The sequence below is a fragment of the Condylura cristata genome, unplaced genomic scaffold, assembly GCF_000260355.1.
Source record: "Condylura cristata isolate star-nosed mole 26May11 unplaced genomic scaffold, ConCri1.0 scaffold00017, whole genome shotgun sequence".
NCBI lineage: Eukaryota > Metazoa > Chordata > Mammalia > Eulipotyphla > Talpidae > Condylura > Condylura cristata.
Genome location: NW_004567118.1, coordinates 18,897,034 through 18,920,835, shown reverse-complemented (window position 1 = coordinate 18,920,835; position 23,802 = coordinate 18,897,034). Strand labels below are relative to the sequence as shown.

Here is a 23,802-nt window from a genome sequence, read left to right as displayed (position 1 = left end):
TTGAGAGTGGCGTGTTGAAGTCTCCCACTATGTATGTATTCTCTCTAATATACATTTTCATAGATGACAGTAGTTTGCTAATATATTTTGGTGCTTTGTGGGGGTTTTTAAGCAGAGGTGGTTTGCTATGAATCTTTTAGTAATCTGGTGACACCTGTGGGTACTTCTCCAGACTGATTCTGAAAACAATAAAGTAAAATACATGATATCACAAAAGAAACCATTCATATTTAAATAGTGATGAAACTGAAAACAGTTTTATTTTAGTTAATAGGGCTTCTTTAGATAATGTTGTTGACATATAGGTAATTAACATTTTACTTTAGAGACACTAAAATGGGCCTCCCTGGTGGCGCAGCAGGTTAAAGCGCAGCACTGTAAACCAGCTGCAGCTAGCTGCTTCAGTTCAAGTTGGATTCCTGGCCTCGGAGGTGACCACATGGCACAACAGACCTCTCTTGACGCACCCACTGCCCCCCTCAGCAGTGTACTTCATCTGTCGTCCTGTTCTGCTCCCTACTCTGACTATGGTGAATCCTCTCACCACCCCTGCACCTCTGGCCTGTACTCCAGTTCTGTATGCATTAAAAAAAAAAAAAAGAATTAAAAAAATTAAGACTTTGATGTTTAAAGATTAAATGATGAAGTGGGCTTTGACTTAGATCTTTTATGCTGTTTGATTAATAGGTAACTGGTGATAGGGAATACTAGAGAATATCTTAGATGTAATCATGACAGGTCTTCCCAAGAACAGGTCAGGTTTCATTGCTTAGGGCCCTTCATGCAGACCCCAGAATACAAACTTGTGGGTTGGTTCCAACATTTCACTTAAAATGACTTAGAAAGTGGTATCGTTAGAATTATTGTTTCATTTTGGCAAATCAGGATGCAAATCCTTAAAGAAGCGAAGCCCACCCAACAGATAGTGGTCCTCGGGTCTTCTTCAGTGCAGTCAGGATGGTCTCCTGGCATGTGGAATTGGAGTGTTGACTGGGGACACTCCAATTGGAGTCAGCCTCATGTCCAAAGTTGTAATTGCAGTTTCACTGTGTAAAAAGGGTGGTCGAACCTTGTCTTTCTGTCCTCTTCCCGCCCTGAGGTCAGGTTGCTATCAGGGGGCTCAAAGCTCCAATTTTTAATCCCGAGGTTGGCCTTTTTGGGCACCCATTCCCTATTCTAAGTCATCTTGTTAGCCTGAACTATCTAGGGGCACCCCTTAATAGCAAAGACCTTTGTTTCATGGAATTCAGGAATTCAGAATACTTGGCAGGAACTGGGACCAGGGCCTGTTAGGCTTTGTTCACAGCAGTCACTGATTTTACTTGTATAGTTTGATGACTGGTGGCCTGAGGCTGATCCACTTTTGTGACTGGCCTAGTAACTTGAATTTCAAAGTACTTAACCAACTTACAGGAAATTTCCATCTGGGATGGGAAGACCTGTGACTATTTTGTTGAGAATGTCAAGAGGATCTGGTGACAAAACTGGATTTGTTTCTTATTTTTAGGATGTAAATAAATAAATGCAGGTGAAGGTAGAATTTCCTCCCATTTAGATTAATGGCCCTATATTTTTTTCCCTTATTGGAGAGCACCTAATTGGAACCTGGTGTTAGATGTGTACTGATTCAGGCTGCTTAATTATTTTATTTTGAAATGAGAATTTGGGACTCTGAAGGCATTTAATTGATATGTATTATAGCCACACATTGGGTAATCAACAGTGCTTTTGTTCAGACTGTGCCCTTAGGTTTTAGCTAAAAGGACAACCTAACCCAGCAGTTTCTGGAATGTTTGTTTAGGTATCATTCATTGATAGATTTGTGATTTGACTTTCTGGCAAATTCCCTTAGGTACCTAGGAAGATTCTCAATTCAGTTTCTGTGCTTTTTCTTTTTATGTTTGCAAAATCGGAAACCATTGACTCTACTCCTAACTCTTTATCATGCAGATTCTCAAAGTATATAGAAAAGTTGAAGCAGGTAGAGTTAGGAATAACACATCTCTTTTGTTTTAGTTGTTTTTGTTGAGGTATAATTGACATACAACATCATTTTAATTTCAGTTATATTACATCCAGTATGTTTGGATATATGTATATATTCCAAACTGATCACAATCAGTCTTGTTAACACCCTTCATCATACATAGTTTGCATTTTTTTCTTGTCATAAAAACTTTTTTAACAGTCCACTCTCAGCAACTTGCATATATGCAGTAGTACAGTGTTACTAAAGTCAATCATCATGCTGTGCATAACATCTCCATAAAAATGAGAGCTTGCAACTTCTTAACCTTAATCCATTTCCCCTGCCTCAACCACTAACCTTTATTTATAACTTTTTTAATAAAGAATCTGTCTTTAAAAATAATATCTTAGAAAATAAGTTACAAATATTTTGAGCCTTAAGTAAAAGCACGTTGACAGCAAGTCTAGATTTGGCTACTCTCCTCCCTCTGTTTTACCTCTTTTCCCCCCAAAATTTGTAAATGTAATTTCCTACATATATTACTGTTAAAACTACAGCTGAGTTACATTGCACCTCCTCTATTAAGATTCTTTTGCGAATATTTCCTTACTAATACTTTTTGTTGTGCCGTTTGAAAATTGTAGACATCATGACATTTCTTAAAATTAGGATATTCCTTGTAACTACAATAGTGTAATTTTTTTTTAAAGATTATGCGTACAGGACTGGAGTACAGGCTAGAGGCGCAGGGGCAGTGAGAGGATTCACCAGAGACAGTGGGGCACAGAACAAGCAGATCATCGAAGTACACTGCTGAGGAGGGCAGCCGGCGGGTCAGGAGAGGTCTGCCACACCACGGGCTGGCTGGCGGGGATCGAACTCATGCGGAAGTGGCTTTAGCTTCTCAGTGCTGTGCTTTAACCTGCTGCGCCACGAGGGAGGGTCCCTATAGTGTAATTAAGAAAACAATTTCCTGTCTGATATTTAGGCCTTCTCCAGAGTTTAGCTATGTCCTTTATCACAAATACTTGTGATGACATACTGTCCCTCTCACCTTGCTGAATCTTCTGTAACAGCTTTAAGACCAAATTTTGGCAGTCTAGACCCAGCTGCCCTTTCGTATGTCCTTAGTGTTCCTGTGTACGTTGCCTTTAGTGACACAGGACTGACGCTGCTTTGGAACTTGGCACTTTTGCTTAGATGGTGTTAGAGGTTCCTTTTATTGAGGGGGGAGGATTGCAACTGGCAGCAAACATTTTGATAATTTCTGCCTCATAATTTTTACTGCTTTTATATCTAAAATGTTGGAACACTCATTGCTTAACCTTTTTGGAGACAACACAGTGTCATTGAATTTTGTGGCACCCTTTTCTTTAGGGAGACAATCTGTGTGTCTGCTTTACAACAGGAGATTTATCTCTTCAATACTACTTGAAACTTCTACTTTTTAAACTTTGTGCCTAATTCTCAATTTCTAAGATAGAATATGTGTTGGAGAATGTGTAGGTTCTGAGTTGATGGGGGTCCAGCAGGAATTGTCATATTTGAAGCATGTGTTTTTCTGTGAAATGGTTTATGGGAATCTTGTGATTTTTGTTGGATATATAACAGGGAGAACTTTGAGTTCAAAACTAAGTTCAAGACATATTTAAAAGACTATTTAACAAAGTTATAGCCCTGTGTACTTAGTTATATTTCATAAGGATGGATTTAGCAAAGGAAAATTCAGGATTTTCCCCCTTTTTTAATAAGAAAAATTAAAATTTGAAATAAACATTTGAAGACTAGCACTAATATGCTCTTTGTGGACATTTAAAAATGAAATTTTTTTGCCATTTTCACTATTCTCTGTGTCTCTCTTGATTTTGTTCCCTGAGCTATTTATTTGTCAACATTATAGTAGCTTACCTCTAGAAATTTCAGCACGCAGTGAGGAAAAAAATGTATTCTCATGCATATATCCACAGTATCATTATTGTGCTTTTAAAGGTTAATGATATCTATTATTAAGCCTCTACTTAAAAGTTTCCTTTTTGTTCTAATTTCTTCTACAGAGCTTTTCCCTTCCAAACCATCCATTTAGGGTGTGTCTGTTGAGGTTGATTGATGTCTTCAAGCCTTGTAATCTAGAGCACTGTGTTTACCGTATTCTTTTGGGATGAAATGGGTTTTTGAGGAGTGGCCTCCTTTCTAAATCTGTTTCCTGGTGGTGATGTCTCACTTTCTCCTATGTCACCTGTTATACTGATAACTGCATTTAGGTATTGAGGCTGTGTTAGATTTAGGTAAAGCACTGCTTTTATATGTGGTACAGCTTGTCACAGTGACAGGTTGTAGGTGCAGTTGACTCACTGTTGGTGATGTCCAGTTTCTGGACCCCTCTATGGGAAAGTGGCCATGGTCATAATCAGCTGATGTCTTCACCTCTGGGGTTGGTGACATTTTTCTCCCATGATGTTTAGTCATGATTTCAGCATCTGCTTTGTCTCTGTAAATGTAAAGAGTTGTTTACATAGGCCTTAAAATTAAGTTCTTTGACAATGTTTTCTGTAACATGTGGGGAAAACTAGTAATTCCTGCTATCCTAGAAAAAGAGAATTTACTATCTCAGCATTTAAAGTTTAAATATTGTTTTCAGTTAACTACCTAGTAGATGGTATTAGTTTTTTTTTTTTTTTTTTAAAGATTTATTTATTCATACAGAACTGGGGTACAGGCCAGAGGCTCAGGGGCGGTGAGAGGCTTCACCAGAGACAGAGTGGCACAGAACAAGCAGATCGACGAAGTACACTGCTGAGGGGAGCAGCGGGCGGGTCAGGAGAGGTCTGGCTCGCCATGTGGTCTCCTCCGGGGCAGGCGGCAGGCGGGAATCGAACTCATGCGGAAGTGGCTTCAGATTCTCAGTGCTGCGCTTTAACCCGCTGCGCCACCAGGGAGGGCCTGGTATTAGTTTTTAATTGAACAAACTTTTCAGTTTTGCTTTTTCCTGTCAGAAAATTAGATTTGTTTCAGGAAAGCTCTAGTTTGTTTGTATTATCAAAGCATGATATGGCAAATATTGAAACAATAAAATCAGGGTTTCATTGGTTAGTACTCTTAGTGACTCCCACCCCGTGGCCCCCTGTGCTTGTGGGCTTTGTGTCCATCAAGGACAGGCCCTGCCACCACTGCAGCATCTACTCCTATCTAACAGCATAACGGGTTGGGATATGTGGGAAGCCAGATGCCTGGATGTGTCTGGAACTCCAAGGAGCTGTCCTTTGGAGGTTTGCAAATGCCCGTATTGAAGAAGCTGGCGTGGTCTTTCCTCCCACCTCTTTGTGCTGTCATGAGAACCCAAGTGTCAGGAAGTGAAGTGATTACTTCTGGGTAATTCACACTTAAGCTACAACTATCTTTTGTTGTGGTCAATGTTCACTCAGATGATTTTGCTCTGATGATGAATGGTTGTTTCATTGTTTTACAGAGTTCTTATAACCTTATGTATTTTTGCTGAACTTGTGAAAGAGGCACTTGGATAATGGATTAACAAGAACATTGCAGTTCTGTGAAAAGTTACAAGTTGAAGAATACGGAATTTTCACCCTAGTACAGCAGCGCTGCTGCTCACTTAAATACAGATGAATGAAGACCCCATTCGGGAAGACCCCTGGCCAGCGGTCAAGAGCTGATGCAGGTAGGCAACTTGTTCTGGTATAATAAACTTAAAACAGTTACAAGATTGAGGAATGCTTCTACATACCTAGTAGTTTGCTGTTCTTAAAGCTTTCATTTCAGATTTCATAGATTGTCAAAAAAAACCCAGGTGTTTAGGTTTTTGAAAGGCAGGGACCCTACCTTTTGGCAGAGTTATAGATAAGTAATCAGTGAGTGATGATTGTAGTAAAATAAAGGTTTTGTTTTTTTATTTTTTGGAGAAGAAATGTGAGGGGACAAGTTAAATACTAGATTAAGTGAGATTTAGGGAATTTATAACCATATCAAGGGGAAAAGATAAACACAATTTTTTATATTTTATTTGAAGGAATTTTACTGATAGAGATGAAATGAATTATTTAATAGATGTTACGTTGTGTTTTTTTTTTTTTTTTAAGATTTATTTATGTATATAAGATGGGGACAGGCCAGAGGTGGGGGTGGTGGTGAGAGGATTCACCAGAGACAGAATGGGGAACAGAGCTGGCGGATAGACTGAAATGCACTGCTGAGGGGAGCAGAGGGTTGGAAAGGAGAGGTCTACTGTACCACGTGGGTCACCTCCCTAGTCAGGGATCGAATTAATGCTGCAGTGGCTGTGGATAGCTTCATAGTGCTGTGCTTTCACTTGTTGGGCCAACCAGGGAGGGCCTACATGATTTTGTTTCTATGGCATACAGCTAACACTTAGATTAGAATTTAGAATAGGCTCTTAGACTAAGTTTTACCCACTTTTGAAAAAAAAATCAAATGTTACTGTATTACACTGTCTAAAATGGGAAGTGACATTTACTTTAGTATGTAGGTTCTTCAGTCCAGAAATACATTCAAACATTGAAAAATACCTGTCATAACTCTGTAAGGCTCTTTGATAAGTGGATCTGAGAGTTAAATTGGCAAAATGTTTAATCTCAAAACAATGATTATTACACAGTTTAGAATTATTGTTTATATTGCTTTTATGGTATTTGTAGCTCCTTTGTAGAAGAAACCACGGAGACTAAGATTTTTTTTTTAAAGATTTATTTTTTTATGCATACAGAACTGGGGCACAGGCCAGGGGTGCAGGAGGTGAGAAGATTCACCAGAAACAGAGTGGGGAGCAGAACAGGCAGGTTGATGAAGTACACTGCTGAGGGGAGCAGTGGGAGAGACAGGAGAGGTCTGCTGTGCCATGTGGTCACCTCCCTGACCGGGGATTGAACTCATGCTGAAGTGGCTGTGGCTAGCTTTGTAGTGCTGCACTTTAACCCTCTGCGCCACCAGGGAGGGATTGGAACTGAGATTTTAAGTACACGGTATCTCTTAGTGTTAATTCTTCTAATATAAAGACAATATTGGTATAATTGTTTAATGTTTACAGTAATATTAATTTGGGGTGGTGATAATGTGAAGTGTACCCCAGTCGTTTATGCTTCTGCTATGAGTGAAACCATCCAGTATTTGTCTTTTTCTTTCTGGCGTATTTCACTAGGCATGATCCCTTCTAGCTCCATCCATGTTGCTGCAAAAGGCATCAGTTTATCTTTTTTGATTGCTGAATAATGTTCCATTATGTATATGTACCACATCTTTTTAATCCAGTCATTTACTTTTCTGTTCTTAGGTTGATTCCATGTCTTTCCTATTGTAAATAAAGCAGCAGTAAACATTGGGGTGCAGGTGTCTTTTTGAATCAGTGTTTTTGTGTCTTTTGGGTAGATACCTAGGAGTGGATTGCTGGGTCGTAGGGAAGCTCCATGTTTAGCAGTTTGAGGAACCTCTAGTTTTCCATAGTGACTGTACTAGTTTGCATTCCCACCAGCAGTGCAGGAGAGTTCCTTTTTCTCCACATCCTCGCCAACATTTGTTTTGCTAGCTGTTTTAAGATGTAAATGCACACTTATTTTTAAAGTGTACTCTATTGGATTAAAAAAAATTTTTTTAAGCTCAAGTATAATTGTTACATAAAAGACTATTAATTTCAAGTGTATAATATGATTTGACATTTGATGTCCTATTGCTTTTGTTTTGCTTTGTTTTCATTTCATTTGGAGCTAACTAAAAAAGGTATCAGTAAGACTGATGTTAAGGAGTTTGCCACCTATATTTTTCTCTGGGAATTTCGGTTTCAGGTCCATGCATCCATATCTTCAGTCCACTTTGCATAATTTTTGTTTATGATACAAGACAGTGCCCAGTTTCATTATTTTGTGTGTGGCTGTCCACTTTTCCTAACCCTGCTTATTGGAAAGTGTCCTTTTCCCACTGTATATTCTTGGCTGTTTTCTCATAAGTTAATTGATCATATATTAGTAATTTATTTCTGGGCTCTTGATAGTTTTCAGTGAGGTGTTTCTATTTTGTGCCAGTACCATACTGTTTGGCTTACTAGGACTTTGTGATACCTCCAGTTTTGTTCTCATTTTGGCTGTGCCAGGGTTTTTTCTTGTCCAGCTCTCTTATTAGCCCTGTACACTTCAGTGTGTTTTATATAGTCTTCTTAAGCTTTGGTTTTGTTATTTAAACAATGGGACTGCATAGTGTGAACATATTGGGGTTTTATTGAAGAATAAATGAGTTTAAGTTTGTTTGTTGCCTAGCTATTTTTCTGGCATATTATAACTGTTCTACAGAAAGCAAGTGTGTTGATCACACTGTCCACAATAAAAGAAAATAACTGCATCTTATAATTGCAAAAAGTGCTGTCAGGTTTTTGTTGATCCAGGGACACCTTCCATATATCATTGAATAGTACTTCGTTTTCCAGAGTTCTTTTTCTTTGGTGCCTCATTCCGAATTCAGTTATTCTTTATTGATTCTGAAGTTGCCATCTTGTTAGGACAAGCTGATTAAATTGCTCTGTAGTTTGGTAAATAGCTGAAAGAGCCAAACTGACAAATTACTGTTTTTAGAAAGCTGTTGACATTAACTAGTACTTTCATCTTATGTTTTCTTATTCTTCAGTATTTCTTAAGGACTAAAGACAAAGTATTCTTTGAATTGTGATTGGCCTGTTGTTCGCTATTTTAACGTAGGAGACCTTGGGGTCATTATTGTTTTTCACTATCTGTAATATACTACTTTGGAAAGATTGCTGACAAGACCCCTTATCAGTACTGTTTGTAAAATTAATTGTAAATTAATCATTTATCTTGTTAACATAGACAAATGACTGTTCTTTTAAGTCCCTATGTTAGTTACAGATGTGCCCATTTAAAGTAAAGAAAACCCAAACTGAGGTTTTTCCTCTCATGCATTTAGAAGCCCAACTGGGCATTCCTTGGAGTTGGAATGGTGGCTCAGCTTTAATTTTAGCCTTTAGCCTGGCACCCTTTCAAAGGTTAAAGCTGAACGCTTCCACAGGTAGTGAATAATTGCGAACTATGTAATGTGATTTTTTTTTTTTGGGTACAATACTTTGCTTTTCCTGTTTTTTAAATGATTGTTAAATGATTGCTTAACTGAAGTCTCTTGAACTCCTAATATAGCTTTATAAAACTCCTTTCAGTATAATTTCCTGTACAGCCCAGTGGGGCAAATAATTCAAATCTATGTTTCCTGAGGCTTTTTTCTAGTTCCTTCTGTCCTTTTCAGTCTGAGTTACTGCCCTTTACCCTGCTGTGGCGCTGCTGGCCCTGGAAGTCCTGGTTCTTCTCCAGGTTGGAGTTAACCTTGCTTCCTTGGGAGGCCTTCTGTGTTTGTGGTGTGCTCTTCCTGGAAGCAGGCCTGTCTGCTGGACTCTGCAGGGTGGGCAGTGAATGCGTGATTGTTGAAGCTATCAGTGGACTCGATGAGGATTCACTAGTGTTCTCGGGCCACTTTTGTGTATGTGTGAAGTTACCTCTACAGTTTTTCATAGAAAAAGTTTTTTGAAGCCATGTAGCGACATTTTTGTTCTACTCCCACACTCAGTCATTTGAGCGCAAAAGCTGTTTGAATTACTTTGTTTCAGAATTTTCTAGGTCTTACTCCTTGTTTGACACTGACAGAGTTGCTCTTTGGGGAAGTTGGATGCTGTTTTCATTTCTGAACCTGTGTTGGTTTTCCTCCATTCCCTAAAAACTTGTATAATTTTTTTTTATGTATTCTGAAATGTTATGACAGTGCAGATATTTTCATTTTTTGTTCTAGAATTTAAGGTCTTCAGATTCATCTTGACACTGGAGTTTTGTGCCACTTTTCTGGTTATATTGTATGCCCTCTTTCTGGGGTACATGCAGTTTGGATGTTACGTCTCTCAGACTTGCTTTTCTTCCTTTCCTAATTCTCCTTTTCTGTCCTCTCATTTTCTGAGGGAGTTTACTGTCTTTATTTTTCAATCTTTTAAAAAACGTTCTATAAATACTTAAAACTTCTAACAACTCTGTATTTCTCATTTTATTTTCATAATGCATTATATCATGGATGCAGTAGCATATACTTCTGAGGCTGTAAGTTACATTTTTAAAAATGCTATCTTGAATTAGCTCTGCTTGTTATGTATATTTTTGTGTCTCTGCTTTCATCCTTTTTGATCTGGAGATTTTCCCTAAATCTCTTGTGATCTCAGTCAGGTCCACTAAGCAAGGCATAAAATAGTTAATCGGCACTGCATACCTGAAAGTGGGCCTACAGCCTGGTGGATGTCCCTTACCCTTTCGGTCTTTCAGTATGAATATTAGGGTGTGGAGTGTTCTTTAGAGATGGATTTTTGGACTTTCTGCTTGTATGATGAGAATGTCATCTTTCATGTGTCCTCATTTCTCAAACTTTTGCAGTTATTTGTCTCAATTGTCCAGTAAGTGGCACCCTGGAGTCTACTTACTGCTTGTCGCATTGAGTTGAGCTTAGGAAATTGCTGAGTGGCAGAGTCCTTGTAATAGTCTTGTTACAGGGCAGGGAGAGGGGCAGCACTGAAGCCCCAGACCTGCCTGATCCAAATAGGTTCTGCTACCCGCCGCATCAAGACAAAACACAAAAAACTTTAATGAAAAGGGACTTTAATACAGTGAGTATACAATACAGAAGACCAAGAATATAACGTCTAAATCAAAGCCCTGAAGTGCCCCATCCCCTCATGGGCAAAAGTCAACCCAAAAAGGATTGGCCCAAAGCAAGGCCTGAAAGCTGCCACAAGACTAAAGCACCTTCTGGCAGGGACCCATGGAAAAGGGTCAGAAATGGCCAGACAAGTCTGGGAGGAAAAGAGCACAATCAAAATCAATATAAACACTGCCATAGTCAACTCCCCATGGGTCTCTCACCCACATCTGCCTTAGCCAGTCCAGGGTCAGGGAACAAGCATTGTTTCTTCACCACATGCTTGCTGCTCCATGTGGCTTCCTCAGGTCTCCTTCTGGCTCTCCATCCTGCTTCCTTCTTTTTCTTCAGATTCCTTCTCTTCTCTCTTTCTTCTGTCCTCAACTCCACTCTACTGGGTGGGGCAGGGAACCTGGAACTTCTTTCTTCTCCTAGGTCCACCCTGTTACAATTTCAGGGACACTTCTAGAAAGGGAAAGGGATTCCCACTAAGGGTAAGTGAGCAGAAAGTGCGGCATATATGGCGTTGGGTTTCTAATCAAGTGAGTTGCTTAGAAGACACTGGTCTTTAGGCCCTCCCAAAGCACAGCATTAAGAAGCTAAAGCCACTTCAGCATAAGTTCGATCCCTACCCGCCCATGATCCACATGGCGTGACAGACCTCTCCTGACCCTCCCGCTGCTCCCCTCAGCAGTGTACTTCATCATTTATCCTGTTCTGCTCCCCACTCTGTCTCTGGTGAATCCAGTCACCGCCCCTGCACCTCTGGCATGTACCCTAGTTCTGTATGCATAAATAAATAAATCTTAAAAAGAAAAAAAGACACTGGTCTTTATTTTTGGAATATCTGAATTTACACAAAGTTTTTTAAAGTTGGTTCTTTAGGAGCAGATGTTTCAATGAGCTCTTAGAACAGTTTTGAGATATATGGTTTTTCTTGCCCATTGTTTAGTACAGTTGGTTTTGTGAGTCATAGAATACTTTATTGTGTAAGTTATGGCTTTTCTTTCTTCACCTCAACCAATAAGTAGCTGTGATGTAGCCCTTACTAAAATAAAGGAGCTTGTGAGAAGCTGTGATCCTCAGATGGGTGCTCACTCGCATATTGGATGTTTGATGCCAGTGCTCTGTGAATGCGTGCACACAGGCCTACTTTCCTGCTGCTATTTTCCACTAAACAGTGTCTGTCATTTTCCTCATGATTTTTCAACAGAGGACTTTCCCTTCCCATGGATACGCCATATTCATTTATTCAATGGTCAGTTATTTGGACTTCAGTTTATTTCTGCTCTTCTGCTACTAGAAATAATAACTGTATTTAATAGACTTAGTTTGTCTTGCTAGTGTGTCATTGGGATAGATTTCTAACTGTGGCATTGAGTCATATCTTAAATGCATATGGAATCCTGTGCAGTGTCACTAGATTAGTCTTCATGGGCTCTGTGCTAGTATTTCTATCAGTAAGAATACTGTTTTTCTTCTCTCCGTATAATATGTTGTTAGGTTGTGTGGGTTTTGTCTCAGATGCATGAGAAATACTAGTGTAGTTTTTATGCGTGTGGCCAACTATCATCTTTTATTGAGACATGCATTTTTCTTCTCTACTTTTAGAAACTACCATAAAAGCGCTAATGTTTGTGATAGGCGTTAGTAATCTCACTGGCACTGTTTATTGGGTGCCTTTTCCCGATTCCTGGTCTTACTGCACCGTGTCTCGTCTCTCTACGAGGTTCTGCTGGATTTCTGTATTCTAGTCCCATCTGTGGTTTCTTGGATCCAATGTACTTGTGATGCTTTTCTTTCTTTTCTGACGCATGTCCTCCAGTCTTCTAGGGAAGCTTTGTGCGAAATATTAGGTAAGGAACTCAGGATTCACAAGCTGTTTACGATTTTGAAGACCTGTCTTACCTAGTCTGGTCTTGAGGTGTGAGGAATAAACTCTCCATTTTCTTTAAAAGAATTTTAAAAAACAGTCTTTATATTTTTGGCAGTTTTAAAGTTCAGGACAAAATTAGAATGTTCAATTTCTCATATACCTCATGCTGTTCCCTGACCCCCCCCCCCACCTCTTAATACCCCCTCACCAGGTTGCATATTTATTACAATTGATGAGCCTACATTGACACATAATCATCACCCCAAATCCACATTTTACCTTAGGGTTCACTCTTGGTATGATACGTTCTGTGGGGTTTGACAAATGTGTAATGATATGTATTTACTATTATTGTGATATTGCACTGAATAGTTTTCATTGCCCTAAAAATCTTTTGTGCTTCACCTGTTTATCCCTCCCTTTCCCCTACAACTTAACAGATCCTTTTATAGTTACCATAATTTTATATCTTCTGGAATGTCATGTAGTTGGACTTATATAATATATAGCCTTTTCAAATTGCTTGTTTTACCTAGTGATACTCAATTTAAGGTAATTCCATATACCTTTTCATGGCGTTGATAGTTCATTTCTTTTTGGTACTCAATAATAACCTCTTGTCTGGATGTACCACAGTTTATTCATTCAACTGCTAAAGAACTTCTTGGTTGCTTCCAAGTTTTGACAATTAGGAATACATCCATGTGCAGGTTTCTGTGTAGAAGTAGGTTTTCAGCTCCTTTGGATGAATGACAAGGAGTTTAATTACTGGGCCATGTGGTAAGTAAGCGTAAGTTAGTTTTGTGAAAAACTGCCTGACTGTCTAAAGCAGCTAGACTGATTGGCATTCCCACCAGGAATGACTGAGAGTCATTCCCGTTTCAGCATTTGCTGCTTTCAGTAGTTTGTATTTGTACCATCCTAATAGGTAAGCAGTGTGGTATCTTGTTAACTTGCATTTTCCCGATGACGTATGTCTGTTAAGATCTTTGGCTCATTTTTAAATTGGGTGGTTTAGTCAGATTATTTTCTTATTTTTGTATTTGAAGAGTTTTTTGGGTATATTTTGATTAGCACTGTTGTTTATGTCTTTTGCAAATATTTCCCCCCAGTCTGTAGCTTATATTATTCTCTTACCAGTGTCTTCTGCAAATCACATTTTTAGTTTTAATGTTTAGCTTATTTTTATGGAGTATGCCTTATGTGTTATATCTGGAGAGTTGTTGCTCTGCGAAGGTCACCTAGATTTTCTCTGGTACCTTTTAGGAGTGTAATAGTTTGTCTTTTTACTTTTAGGTCTATGCTTCATTTTGAGTTTTTGTGAAGGATAAATTCTCTTTTTGCATGTAGATACCTAGTTTCTTCTGCATTTTTGAAGGATAATTTGCAAAGCACAAATTTTTTGTTTTTATTTTTCTTTGAACACTTAGTATTTCATGCCATACTCTCTTCTTGCCTGCATGCTTTGAGAGTGGGATGTAATTCTTATTTTTGTTCCTCTGTGGGTGAGGTGCTTATTTTTTTTCCCTCTGCCTTCTTTCAGGAATTTTATCTTTCGAGATTTTGAATGTGATAAGCCTTTGTGTACTTATTTTGGCATTTATCCTGAACTTTCTGGATCTCTAGTTTGGTGACTGACATTAATTTGGGGAGATTGTCATTGCTGCAGATATTTCTCTTGTTCCTTTCTTGCTAGCTTTTCTGACATTCCCTTCTCCATATGATGCACATTTTGTTATCCCGTCGTTCTTGGTTATTCTGTTATTTTCCCTTCACTTTTACCTTTGACAAAATTGCTGTTGTCAAACTCTGAAGTTCAGAGATTTTTTTGCCTTAGCTCTGTAGTAATGAGTACATCGAAGGTGCTTTTCATTTTTTACAATATTTTACCATTTCTTTAAAAACTTTTTAAAGAATTTCCATATCTTTTTACATTAATCTACATTTTTCATTAGAACCTTAAACATATTAATCATAGTTACTTTAAATTCTGTATCAGATTTCCAACATCTCCGTTGTATTTAAGGTCCGACTTTGATAGTTTCTATGACTATTTGAATTTTTTTTTGCCTTTTAGGGTACCTATAATTTTTTAAAAGTATGTGTTTATTTAGATAACATGGCTACATTTTTTTCTAAGCGTGTTGTTTTTTAATGAAAGCCAGGCATAATACATTGGGTAAAATGAACTCTAGTAAAAGAGCCTGTTAAGATGAAGTGCTGGGAAGTGTAGGATTCTACAGTCTGGGACCCTGCCACAGTCTTTTAAAAGACTAAAAAGACTTCTGCGGGCCCGCGCTGGTGGCGCAGCGGGTTAAAGCACTGCACTGAGAATCTAAAGCTGCTTCCGCATGAGTTTGATCCCCACCTGCCCCGGAGGTGACCACATGGCGCGGCAGACCTCCTGACCGGCTCGCTGCTCCCCTCAGCAGTGTGCTTCGTCGATCTGCCTGTTCTGTTCCCCACTCTGTCTCTGGTGAAGCCTCTCACCTCCCCTGAGCCTCTGGCCTGTACCCCACTTCTGTATGCACAAAATAACTAAATTAAAAAAAAAAAAAGACTTATGCGGAATCGTGACCTTTCTCTGATCTTCACCTTGATAGGGCTTTTGGAAGTAAAATTTACTTAAATGTGGAGCCCCATTTCCTTCCCCAACCCCCACCCCCGTGACTGTGTCCTGTTAGTTTTTCTCTCTTAGCCTTGTCTACCTAGAGCGAGGTAGTCAGTCACAGTTAAGTGCTCCCACCCAGCGTGGGTGCCTGAGGAGGCTTCTGTTTAATGATTTGTGGTTTTCTGTATCTTCTCTTTATTTTAGGGGCAGAAGTTATTAACCTTTGTAACCTCAATACGCTTACCAACCTAAGAAGTGCTGTTGATTTTTAACTTGTTCAACTTCTTGTTAGGACATAGCGATGACTTCCTAATTCTTACATGCTAACATGAAAATGGGAAGTTTTTTTTTTTAAACTTTATAAGAGCTCTGGTTTTTACTTTTCATGCCTCTTGCTCCCATTTTGTGACTAGAATGTCTTGTTTCCTTCAGGTTGGTATATAAATGTAAAAGAAGGGTCTCATTTAATTTTTGTGGTTCTTGGATCATGAGATAACAGGGTTGCTTGTTTTTATTTTTTTTAGTGATACTTTAAAAAAACTTCATTGTTGATGTTTGCATATGTATTTAAGAAGAGTATTGTTTAATGACAAATAATCCTCATCCTTTCATAGGTGCTAAATACAAGATTCATTTCTTTCACGGTACTCTTTTGGGTAGAAAAGTCAGCTTGTGGGAAGTGAGGACTCATGAACTCATCCTGGGGTGTGGGGTATGTCCCAAATGTTAAGCTTGGTGTCCTTTTTGAAAACAGGATGTAGTGGAACAAGCGGTGAACTCCTGGGACTGCTTCAGTTACTCTAGACCTGGAATGAAATCTATCTATCTATCTATCTATCTATATATTTTTTTAAGAAAACCAGACATATAAACGGTTTTGATATATTAATCTCATGAAAAATGTGCACAATTGCTGTAGGTAATGTTACTATAGAATCTCCACTCTTAATTTTCTAGCTCCAGCATTGAGCTTTGTAGTCCTCCTGACTTTCTTCATTCTGTTCTTGCATGCCCTTTGCTGTTTTATTCAGGTTGCTTTTCCCCCTCATGATGGCCATGTTTTGCAAGTGTGTGTTAGGGTTCATTTTTCTTTGTGTAATCCAGAGTGTCTTAAATCATGCCAAAACTGTTTGTTTTGCCACCTTCACAAGGATCATCTCATGCATTTTAGCTAGTTTTTCTTGAATTTCTCTCCTAGGTACTGTTACCTTTCCAGGGTATGAAGGTCGGTGTGACCATTGGTTTCCATTACAGCAGTGAGCTAGTTATAAACTTCCTGACCTGGAATTTAGTATCTGTGTATTTAATTTATTTAATGTTTTACTCTTCATTGTTTATGCCAAGTCTGGGGGTGTTCCAGGGATGCTAAACGTAGATAAGCTCTTCTACTTTGTGGCTTACCTTTGTACATAAGCTGCTCACTTCTCTAGCTCATATAAACTTGTTGGGTGATAATAGGGGAATGACTCTTAATATTGAGTCATGCCTCAGTCCCTTCATCCATAAGAATGGACCAGTTAGCCATAGAGATCCTTTTTCAGTTAACTAAAGTTGTAATTGTAGGGTTTCCCTGGTGGCACAGGGGTTAAAGTCTCAGTGTTATCAAGCTATAGTTTATAGCTAGCTACTGTGGCATGAATTTGATCCCTGATCAGAGTCTGCCTGTTCTGCACCCTACTCTGTCTCTGGTGAATCTTCTCACCCCCTGCAACTGTAGCCTACATCCCAGTTCTTGTATGCATAAATAAGTAAAATAAATATTTTTTCTTAAAAGATGCTTATAAAAAAATAGAGGACCTTCCTTGGTGGTGCAACAGGTTAAAACATAGCACTATGAAGCTACCCACAGCCACTGCAGCATGGGTTCAATCCCTGGCCACGGAGGTGACCCACATGGTGTGACAGACCTCTCCTGACCCGGCGGCTGCTCCCCTCAGCAGTGTATTTCAGTTGATCTGCCTGTTCTGCTCCCTATTCTGGTGAATCCTCTCACCCCCTGCACTTGTGGCCTGTATCCCAGTTCTTATGCATAAATAAATCTTAAAAAATAAAGAGAATAAAATTGTAATTGTAATGTTAGTACATGAATTTGTATTTAAAACAATGCATACATTAATATAAGGCCAAGGACAGAAAACTTTGTAGGTAACCTAGAAACCTCTCCCCCCTCCACTCAGTAGAACCATTTTTCTGAGTTTATGGTAAAAAGTTATTTTCTTTACATTTTTACTTTTTTTTTAAAAAGTTTTATTTATTTGTACATACAGAACTGGGGTACAGGCCAGAGGCTCAGGGGCGGCGAAGGGCTTCACCAGAGACAGAGTGGGGTACAGAACAGGCAGATTGACGAAGTACACTGCTGAGGGGAGCAGCGGGCGGGTCAGGAGAGGTCTGCCACGCCATGTGGTCGCCTCCGGGGCAGGCGGGAATCGAACTCATGCAGAAGTGTTTTTAGCTTCTTAATGCTGTGCTTTTAACCCGCTGTGCCACCAAGGAGGGCCTACATTTTTACTCTTTAATGCTAATTTTAATATAGTGGTTACTGCTTTTACTGCATCCTAGAGGGATTTTCATAGCATTTTGGTTTTATTTTAAATAGTTGAATTTTTGTTGTGATTCTGTCTTTGAATGTGGGTTGTATAGAAGATTGTTGTTTGATTTTTAAATATTTACAGATACCTTACTATTCTAGTTTAATTCTGAAAAGTGATGCGGTCAGAGCAACATTCTACGTGTGATTTAAGTTGCTAGTATATTGAGACTTTCATCATAAGTAGCATAATGGTGTCTGCGTGTCATGTAAATTTGGAAAGAATGTGTATTTTGGAACTTATTAGATTAGTATTCTATAAATGTCAAGTTGGCTGCTGTGACATTCAGGACTTCTGTAACCTTCCTGAGTTTCTACCCACTTGTTACATCAGTTACTCAGAGAGAAGAGTTCACATCTCTAAGTGTCACTGTGGGTATGTCAGTTTTTTAAATCAAATCTGTCAGTTTTTGCTTCATGTATGTCAGCATTCTGTGAATAGGTTCATACATATTTAAGACTATTACAGCTTCTTTGGTAATTTTGGCATGTTCTTTTTGATTACTTTTGAAGTCATTTTGTCTAGATTAATAATTGTTTTCTTATGTAATCTTAATTGGTACCTGTAGACTATTTGCATTTAATATATTTGTTGTTGGATTTGAAAGGTACTTTGGCTGAATATAGTATTCTAAGTTCACAAGTAAGTTGTTGGTTTACATTTGTAGCACCTTGAAGATTTATTCTACTGTTTTCTGACTTCCATTGTTCCTGACATTAAATTTATATTTTATGTCTTTTATTGTTTTAAAAGTGCTTTGTCAAGGGCTTTCAAAAATTTCAGCAAAGTGTACCTTGCTGTCACTTTGTTTTGTTCCTACGTTGACTTCATTGTATATTTTGGGTTTGTTTCTTCTTTCACCCCTTAGCACTACTCTCTGATGGAGCCTAGCTTCATTTAAGTTAGAACACTTGAAAATTGTCTCGTATTTCCCCAAGCCATTTCTTTCTTTCTGCTGAGCCATTTTGGACAGTTTGTATTGAAGTGTCTCAGCTCACTGATCTCTTTCTCAGTGGAATCTAACATGCTATTAATTACATTCCATGAAATTCTTTTTCCACTTTGGATATGTGTTTTTTGTTTTTCAGTTTTGCCAATTTCTATTTCCTTTTCTTTCCATTTTTCTGTTTTGTGTCTTAAATATTTGAGCATAATTACAGTGCTTTGAACATCTTTGTTGGTTCATTGCATAGTTTTGGTTAAAATTTGATTGGTTATGGATCTTTTGCTGTTTCTGCATGTTTAGTAATTTTTCTAGGGGTTTGGGTATTTGAAAAGTGTTCGAGCATTGGCTTTTGTTTTGGCCAAGAGATCTAGGATGGATCTGTGGTAACTTTAGGGCTGCTCCAGTCTTCCTGCTTAGGGAGTCCCCTTTTGGGATTGTATTGAATCCACCAATTCTTCAAAGAGGTGGCTAGGTGGGGTTTGAAAGCTTTCAAGCCTTGCAGGTTAATATCTAGTCAAAGACTTTGGCCTCATCTCCTATATGTTCCATCTGGGACACTTTTTCCTTTAACTCTGTTCTATAAATCCCAGCTACCTTACCCTTCCAACTTCAGTCTGCCTCTTAATATAAACCAAACCAAACCTAACCAAAACAAAACAGAATTAGAAACAACCAGTGTTCTTGGTTTCTCCGTCAGTTACCATTATCTGCTTTGTTTTTTGGAAGCAGTAGGGGCCCCAGATGGACTTTCTGCTCTTTGGGCCCAAACTCCTATGCTGCCTGTCCATTTCATGTCTGGATCCAGATGTTTTTCATATCTTTTGTCATGTTTTCTATTTTTATATGTTATTCCCCTTTTAGTAATTCTGTAGTTAAGGTTGTTATTTATTTTTGTTGTAGTCTTTTCGCACCTAACTTTGGTTTTCTGTTTTATGGCTGATTTGGGGAGAAGAACTATTTTCCCAGAAACCTTTCTTAATAATACTTAAATAAACAGATTTTTAAAAACATGGTGGCTGTTTATGGTTTTCTTTATATGGCAATTTTTCAGAAGTTAATTTTTTTCTCAGGTTCTGAGATATTGTGCAATTTTCATTGATTGATTGATACGCTTTTCTTTTTTAGGCCATGCTGGTGTGTCTGCAAGCATGATGAAGAAAAGGACATCCCACAAGTAAGCTCTTCTGAAGTTTGCTTTTATTTAAATTTTTTTTTTTTACATCATTCTTCATTTTGTGCATTTTTTCCTCTCAGTTGTGATCCCCATGGGCTTCCTACCACCAGTTCACCTGTGTGCCATCACCATCACCACAGTCCAGTGCACTCTTCCCACCCCAGTTCAGATGAAGTTTGCTTTGAAATAGGGGGTTGTGGCTGTTACTGGTGGGATATGAGGTCACCTGGGTGGTGCCTTGTTCCCTGGTATGCAAGAAGCCTTGGGGCACATAGCAAGTTTGTGGTTGTGCCCTGGGAATGTTGAATACTGGTGTGAAGCCTTGTTCCTGCCCACTTCCTTCCTGGTGACCTGGCCTGAGTGTCCTGTCCTCATTCTTCCGCCTTTATAAACCTGGACTGGTGGGAGGCAAGGGGCTAGGTGAACTCTTCTTTCTTCTTCCTTGGTGGGAGAGATCACACAGCTCCTGCATGTAACATCTTCCCCCATCATGGACTCCCCTGCTGGACAAGTTGCTCCTGTGGATGGACACTGTGGCTTACGCTGGGAGACCTGACTGACATGTGGCCCAGTGTACTCCCACTGCTTTATGACATTTTCAAGTGAAAGAAAAACTTTATAGAGAATGCTTCTGAATGTTGAATGGTAATTAAATAGCCATGTATCATAAGTGACAAATTTGTCATAAATCCTAAATGTTATGGATACTAGAGTACAGTTTTCCTCCTTGAAAACTTGGTGTGTGATATTGCTCTGTACAATATCTTACATAATACTATCCCCTTTGTGCTGTCATCCATTCTGGCTGCTACTTTGTCATGGAAGCTGTTTTGATAAGATCAGTTCTGATTCTGAGTCTTAGTCATAAGTGACTGTCAACAGGCCCCTCCTGACTTGCACTCCTGAGGCAGTTCTCTTCCAAATTATTCCTGTTGAGAAACTTAATGCCCCTTGGTCACTGTTCTGTAGTGGTTGGATGGGGAAAACTTACTCATTGCTAGCAACAGTCAACAAAAATAGCAATGCCCTTTTATAATTGTTAGTGATGAAAGCAAACATACCTCCCATTTAAATGAATACATGGGATATAATGTAAATATTTGTAATTTTCATTTTAAGAAATTACCTGGAAAATAAATGTGAAGGTTGGTAAGTATGCTCTTGTGTTCCTAAAGTTTGATGAAGTATTTTCAAATTTCATTCATTTGCTCATTACTTTTACTTTTCTGTCCTGCTAAGTGATCTGAAAATTTCTGTAAAGATCTCATTTATTACCATGTTGTTACCTTAAATGGTAAGCCATGTCTTTCTACAAATAGAAGGTAACAGTAAAAACAAATTATAAGCTGTAAATGTTATGTGGTGATAAATTGTTAAATACAGTGGTGAATAAAAGTACGTTTGTGAGTTAACTTTGCAAGACCAGAATGATCATGCAAAATCAATTTTTACTGATTAGGTTAAGACTAGTGATCCTAAGAGTGTACATTTTTTTTCATCCATTTTTACATGTTCCCAACTATGATTAAGTTTGTTTATATTGGATTTCAGACATTTTGGGGTTTAAGCTTTTGAGAAAGATTTCATGTTCTCATCCTAAGTAATAACTGGTTCTTATCACATGACTTTGATATATTATTTTTTTTCCTTAAAGCACAAGGAACGAATATCTACTTACTCAGTTCTCAAAGTTCATGTGTGTATTAGCTAAAAGATGTCATCCTGTTCATTGGACCACATGAACCTTGATTTAGTGCTTTAGCAGGAAGCCTGCTTATTTCATCTACAGTCCGGAAGCCTTTAACATGTCATGTAGTACAAGGGAGAATTCAAAATGAAAGGATGAATTTAGGTTTCATGGTTCTTCATTTCAGTTTTCAAATGTCACAATATTTTTTTCTTCCCTAATTTGAGTAGTAGGCAGATTTCCATGGAGGGTGACTGGGCTTACTGGTATGTTTCTCCCTAGAGCAGTTAGAAATGAGTGATGGTTACACTTAAGTGCTGTTATTTCCAGGAACTTTTTCCTTCCATTAATCAGGCAGAAGTACTAGGCACTGACAGAGTTTATCATTGCTGCCTCCTGTCCCTGATGTGGTTCTGTGTCATTTCCATAGCCCTCTTGTCCAATAGGAACATGAACCCTTCTGTGCACAGAGGTTAAGTAACTTGCCCGGGGGGGTGGGGATCACACAAGAAGTGATGGAGCTTAGATTCAGAAACAGGGCAGTGATCCTAGAAGCATAGTAACAACAAAATGAAATTTTCTGACTTGCATGCATTGTTGTCTCCTCTGAAAAATGGGTCATTTCCAGCATAAACACACATACAGGATAACCGTCAGGGCAGGCTTCTACTGAAGCAGGGTGTAGAAATGTGAAAATGTAATACTGTCTAACAACTTGTCGTAGCTATTACATCAGGGAGAGGAGCAGGAAGTGGGAAGAAGATGCCAAGGCATTTTGATGCTTTCTGTGGCCATCTCTGGTATTCTCAGCAGCAGGGTAGAAAATCGTTAGAATGAGAGGATCTACTGAATCAGCAGACAGATGGCAGTTGAATCTGGCACAAAGGAGACTCGCCCCAAACCCCACGCGTTTAGGGAGAGATCAGGAGAGGAGATGAGTGTTACTCTCCCGTCTTAGAGGCAGGTTCTTAAAAGATGTTCAAAATAAGGTAAACAGTCAGTTCATAGAAGTCAAAAATACTACCTATAAGACATTCCGTGGAAAGATTGAAATTCAGACTTAATCTGTTTAGCCTAATTTAAACAAAGTTGAGCTGGATGTCTTCAGGAACCACAGGATGAGGGAGTGGTGAGGGTGGGTCTAGACATGTTAGCATTCCTGCAGTGTTTTAAGTATGGATGGGGGCACACGCTATGAAACATTATGGGAAATAATTTGCGTGGCTGTCTTTAGACTGATAACTAAAGGATGCCAGCAAGTTGGTGAAGGGTAAATTAACAAGTCACAAGTCTTAAGTGACATTTCAGAATCCAGAAAACAACGAATATTTTAAAAGCAACTTGTAGAGGAAATGCAAAGTGGTACAGCCCTTATAGAAAGCAATGTGGCAGATTCTCAAGATATTAAAAGTAGATCTACCATGTGATCCAGCGATTTCACTCCTAGGCATATACGCAAAGAATGCAAGAACACTAATTAGGAGGGAGAAATGCAATCGGATGTTCATTGCAGCATTATTTACAATAGCCAGTTATGGACACAATGTAAGTACACGAGGTACTTAGGTACAAGATAAGTGGATTAAGAATATGGCATATATACATATTGGAATATTATTCAGTGATAAAAAATGAAAAGATGATTTCTTGCCATGGTCAATAACATAGGTGGAGCAGGAGGAGATAATGCTAAGCAAGCAAGTCAGAAAGAAAGAAGACAAAAAGCACCCGGTTTCACTTATATACAGTACATAGAGGAAGAATACAAGGGGTAGTCAGACAAGCCAATACCAAGCCCTAAAAATCTGTCAGTAGAATTAAGATTACCAGAGGAACGGGGAAGGATGGAGATGACTCAGTGGGCGGTGGTGGAAGACTGTGGTCCCTTGATGGTGGCTGTGATGACTTACATCTGAAGGGGGTATCCTACACTTCTGAATTAGATACAGTGTTGTAAAGCAGTGTTACCTCAAAATTTAAAAAAATAATAGTGCACTTCTAAAATAAAGGAGAGACAAGGAATGTTGGGTTATACCTGCAAAGAAATAAGGATCAGATTGGCATCTGATAGCTTTAACTCTGTAAAGTAGAAAACATGAAAACATTTACCCCAATAACAGGAAGAAGGTTTGGACCTAATTTGTATATGCAAGCAGTTTAGGTATGAGGGCAAAAGAATAGTTTTAGACTTGCATGAATTCCAGGTTTGCATTTCTATACCCTGTGTGATTCAGTAAAGGATGTAGCTTGA

At 38.7% G+C, this 23,802-nt stretch overlaps 1 protein-coding gene across 2 annotated transcripts in view; it reads left to right on the top strand.

Annotated features, from left to right (window-relative positions):
* The window catches only part of SPIN1 (spindlin 1), a 53,978-nt gene that overhangs the window by 18,175 nt on the left and 12,001 nt on the right, over positions 1-23,802 (top strand). For both annotated transcript variants that reach the window (XM_012726463.1, XM_004684492.2), the window contains exons 2-3: positions 5,436-5,645; positions 19,816-19,864. In XM_012726463.1, the coding sequence (XP_012581917.1) occupies positions 5,594-5,645; positions 19,816-19,864 (101 nt within the window). In that variant the 5' untranslated portion in view covers positions 5,436-5,593. The remainder of the gene's footprint in view (positions 1-5,435; positions 5,646-19,815; positions 19,865-23,802) is intronic.